The sequence below is a fragment of the Chrysemys picta genome, chromosome 1, assembly GCF_011386835.1.
Source record: "Chrysemys picta bellii isolate R12L10 chromosome 1, ASM1138683v2, whole genome shotgun sequence".
NCBI classification, from domain to species: domain Eukaryota; kingdom Metazoa; phylum Chordata; order Testudines; family Emydidae; genus Chrysemys; species Chrysemys picta.
Window position 1 is genome coordinate 237,197,768 of NC_088791.1, and position 4,736 is coordinate 237,202,503.

At 52.1% G+C, this 4,736-nt stretch overlaps 1 protein-coding gene across 1 annotated transcript; it reads right to left on the minus strand.

The window, feature by feature from the left end:
* Positions 1-1,661: 1,661 nt before the first annotated feature.
* Positions 1,662-3,802, minus strand: LOC135980774 (uncharacterized). The gene is made up of 2 exons (XM_065580841.1): positions 3,226-3,802; positions 1,662-2,231 (listed from the first exon to the last, which is right to left on the minus strand). The coding sequence occupies exons 1-2, from the start codon at positions 3,800-3,802 to the stop codon at positions 1,756-1,758; spliced, it is 1,053 nt and encodes a 350-aa protein (XP_065436913.1). The 3' UTR covers positions 1,662-1,755.
* Positions 3,803-4,736: the final 934 nt, after the last annotated feature.

The following is a 4,736-nucleotide window of genomic DNA, read 5'->3' on the forward strand; positions in this document are numbered from 1 at the left end:
TGGGATGAATCCCAGTGGCTGCGAAACTTTCGCATGCGGAAGGGAACTTTCCTGGAACTTTGTGAGTTGCTGTCCCCTGCCCTGAAGCGCAGTGACACCCGGTTGCGAGCTGCACTGAGTGTACAAAAGCGAGTGGCCATAGCCCTGTGGAAGCTTGCAACGCCAGACAGCTACCGGTCAGTCGCGAACCAGTTTGGGGTGGGCAAATCTACCGTGGGGGTTGTTGTGATGCAAGTAGCGAAGGCAATCGTTGATGTACTGCTGCCAAAGGTAGTGACCCTGGGAAACGTGGAGGCGATCATAGATGGCTTCGCAGCGATGGGATTCCCAAACTGCGGTGGGGCCATAGATGGAACTCACATCCCTATCCTGGCACCGGACCACCAGGCCACCCAGTACATTAACCGAAAGGGATACTTTTCCATGGTGCTGCAAGCACTGGTGGACCACAGGGGACGTTTTACCAACATCTACGTGGGATGGCCGGGCAAGGTTCATGACGCTCGTGTTTTCAGGAACTCTGGTCTGTTTAGACGGCTGCAACAAGGTATTTACTTCCCGGACCACAAAATAACTGTTGGGGATGTGGAGATGCCTATAGTCATCCTCGGGGACCCAGCCTACCCGCTAATGCCCTGGCTCATGAAGCCCTATACTGGCGCCCTGGACACTGAAAAAGAACTCTTCAACTACCGGCTGAGCAAGTGCAGAATGGTGGTGGAGTGTGCTTTTGGCCGTCTCAAGGGGAGATGGAGAAGCTTACTGACTCGCTGTGATCTCAGCGAAACCAATATCCCCATTGTTATAGCAGCTTGCTGTGTGCTCCACAATCTCTGTGAGAGCAAGGGGGAGACCTTTATGGCGGGGTGGGAGGTTGAGGAAAATAGCCTGGCTGGTGATTACTCACAGCCAGACAGCCGGGCGATTAGAAGAGACCAGCGGGAAGCGCTGTGCATCCGGGAGGCTTTGAAAGCAAAGTTCCTGAGTGAGCAGGGTAACCTGTGATTTTATAGTTTGTGTACTGAGAAGCTAAACCTGCCCCCGTTTCTTTACCCAGGTAATGTTGACTATCCTATCCAGTTACATACCCCCTTCACCCCCCCCTCCAACACACGTGTCGAAATAAAAATAGTTCTACTTTGTTAAAGCACACCGTTTTCTTTAATACTGTTTTAGCGGGAATTTTTTAAAACTGGGACGCAGACTGTGGTGCGGGGCGGGTCTAGTGTTGTGATGCGAATGCAGCTTCTAAACTCAAGGATTGACAGGCTCCGCTGCGGTGGGATGCTTGTTTCAACGGAGCCTGTCACCCCTCCTGATCGGGACTGTGTGTATGGGAGGTCTATTTGACTTTGTGGCAGGGGGAGGACGGTTACAGATCCCATGCTGTGTGGCTCTGTGATCCTGTCTAAGGACCGGCGCTTAAGATCTGTAACTGCCCTCCCCCGCCACAAAGTCACAGAGCAACCCACCCCCCCCAACATTACATCAAAACAACCTCCCAGACTAACCGGGGCAACTAGTCACTGCATCACTGCACTGTGTATGTGCCCTGCTGCTGTGCCTGCCCCCGACTATGTACCCTGCCAAAGGAGACTGTCCTGTCCAATTTCCAACCCCCTTTCCCCTCCTCCTCCAAAAGAACATGATTGAAACAGTAGTTAACAGAAACGAATTTTTTATTATCAACTACACATGGCATTGGGAGGTGAAACTTGGACGTGGGCTTGTGTCAGGCGGGAAGGAAAGAACTTTTCAAATTTTGGGAAATGAGAGCCTTCTGCTACTAGAGCTCTCTGCAGGGGTGGAGTGAGAGTTAGCAGGGACTCTGCCGCCTCTCCTTCTTTGCACTTTGGGTGAGGTGGGTATGGGACTTGGTGGCGGGGGAGGGCGGTTAGAGATGGACTGCAGCGGGGCTCTGTCCTCCTGCCTCCGTTCCTGCAGAACATCCACAAGGCGCCGGAGCGTGTCCGTTTGCTCCCTCAGTAGTCCAAGCAGCGTTTGAGTCGCCTGCTGGTCTTCCTGCCGCCACCTCTCCTCCCGATCCATGTTGGCTTGGTGCATTCGGGTCAAGTTCTCCCGCCACTGGGTCTGCTGTGCTGCCTGGGCTTGGGAAGAGGCCATAAGCTCAGAGAACATGTCCTCCCGTGTCCTCTTCTTCCTACGCCTAATCCGCGCTAGCCTCTGGGAGTGTGATTCCAGGCTAGGTTGTGAGACAGTCGCAGACGGGGCTGTGGAAATGGGAAAAAGGGAGTGAATTCCTCTGAAAGATAAATGTAGTTGTGAACAAAGAACATAGTCTTTCTCTGTGAACAAGACCATGCACAGCACCTTTCACATGCGCACTCAGCACAAGGTCGAATTCTCGGCCTTCGCATTCTGTGCCTGGGGTCTTGAACAGCACATTTGAGAAGCGAGGCAGCACAACGGAATTTCTGTTGCAGGCAGACATGGTAAGCCGTACACTTGTGGCAGTTTAAAACTTTTATATTACCACTGGCCTCATTTCACATTTAAATCAATGTCAGTCCCTGCTGCCAGCAATCCGGCAAGCGGGAACTCTGCCCCTGTCCCACCCCCTCGCGGCTGTCCCCGGGAATGATCCCTTTCGGCTGCCCCTCTCCCGCCTCCACCGCGTGGCTGCAAACCAGCGGTGACAGTTCTGTAAAGGAACGGGAAAGCAGTCCCAACACTAACATTCCCCTACCTAATTAAAAGCAGGTCACCATGGCCGACATCACCCTGATGAGGATCTCCGAGAGCGACAAAGAGAGAATGCTCCGGGAAAGCCTCCAAAGACCAGGGCCGTATGCCGCCCTGCTGTGCAGAGCAATGATCCCCGAGTACCTGATAATCTCGTGGCGCGGCAACGTGTCGTACTTCGGAGGACCCAATAAGGCCGCTCTCCCCAAGAACCTCATGCAACGGCTTTCAAGTTACCTCCAGGAGAGCTTCATCGAGATGTCCCAGGAGGATTACTGCTCTATCCCCGCACATATAGACCGCATTTTACTGTAGCTGCAGTAGCAGGGAATACACAGTAGAGCGGCTTGTGCAGGACAATCACTGAAAACCGGACATTGCTAGATTTCTTTTCAAAACTTGCACTGCCCCTTACTAAACCGTTAAGCGCCTAGGGCACACTAATCATGAACAACCCATTCTTTTAATTGTTAATATTCCTGTTTTGTTAAAAATAAATGTTTAGATGTTTACAACACTTACTGGCTGATCCTTCACCAGATTCTGTGTCCGGGGTAATGGCTGGGGACGCTTCGTAGGGGATCTCTGTAAGGGTGATGAAGAGATCCTGGCTGTCGGGGAAATCAGCGTTGTGAGAGCTGCCAACTGCCTCGCCCTCCTCATCTCCTTCCTCATCTTCCCCGTCCCCTAACATGTCTGAGGAACCGGCCGTGGACAGTATCCCATCCTCAGAGTCCACGGTCACTGGTGGGGTAGTGGTGGCGGCAGCACCGAGGATGGAATGCAGTGCCTCGTAGAAACGGGATGTCTGGGGATGGGATCCGGAGCGTCCGTTTGCCTCTTTGGTCTTCTGGTAGCCTTGTCTCAGCTCCTTGATTTTCACGCGGCACTGCGTTGCATCCCGGCTGTATCCTCTCTCTGCCATGTCTTTAGAGATCTTCTCGTAGATCTTTGCATTCCTTCTTTTGGATCGCAGCTCGGAAAGCACGGACTCATCGCCCCACACAGCGATGAGATCCAAGACTTCACGATCAGTCCATGCTGGGGCTCTCTTTCTATTCCCAGACTGCACGGCCATCACTGCTGGAGAGCTCTGCATCGTTGCCAGTGCTGCTGTGCTCGCCACGATGTCCAGACAGGAAATGAGATTCAAACTGGCCAGACAGGAAAAGGAATTCAAATTCAAATTTTCCCGGGGCTTTTCCTGTGTGGCTGGTCAGAGCATCCGAGCTCGCACTGCTGTCCAGAGCGTCAACAGAGTGGTGCACTGTGGGATAGCTCCCGGAGCTATTAGCGTCGATTTCCATCCACACCTAGCCTAATTCGACATGGCCATGTCGAATTTAGCGCTACTCCCCTCGTCGGGGAGGAGTACAGAAGTCGAATTAAAGAGACCTCTATGTCGAACTAAATAGCATCGCAGTGTGGACGGGTGCAGGGTTAATTCGATTTAACGGCGCTAACTTCGACATAAACGCCTAGTGTAGACCAGGCCTAAGAAGAAAGCAATCTAGCTGCTGCTAATGAAAAAAAAAAAACAAGTGAGCAATGGGGGCTTGGTGGGGTGGCCAAAGCTGGGGAAAGAGGAGCAAGACTGAGAGCACTTGGCCACCTGAAGGCAGGGTAGTGTGAACAAACATGGTGACAGAGGCTGATTGACAGTAGGAAGGACTGAGGAAAGCAACCCATACAGCCTGCAGGCAATGATGGGTAAGAGAGTAGAGGCATGAGGAGTGCTTAGAGTAAGCTGCAGGTTTATGAGAGGAGTCAGTGGCCGGCCATGCGAGGTAAGCAGAGGAGCTGATCAGCATCTTCAGAATCTTTTTAAATAAAAAAAGCTTCTAGCCTTTACATATCAAACCTGAATCAAGTGCAAACTGATGCTGTGGTACACTAGCAAACATCATTGCTACAATTCACCAGTAGCAGCTCAGAGTTGGATGACATAGTGGTAAAAATGCCTTGTGCTGCTAGACTACAGTTTCTGCCATAGCCACCACCAGTGAAGCTGCACTGGCAGAGAAGTATTTCCT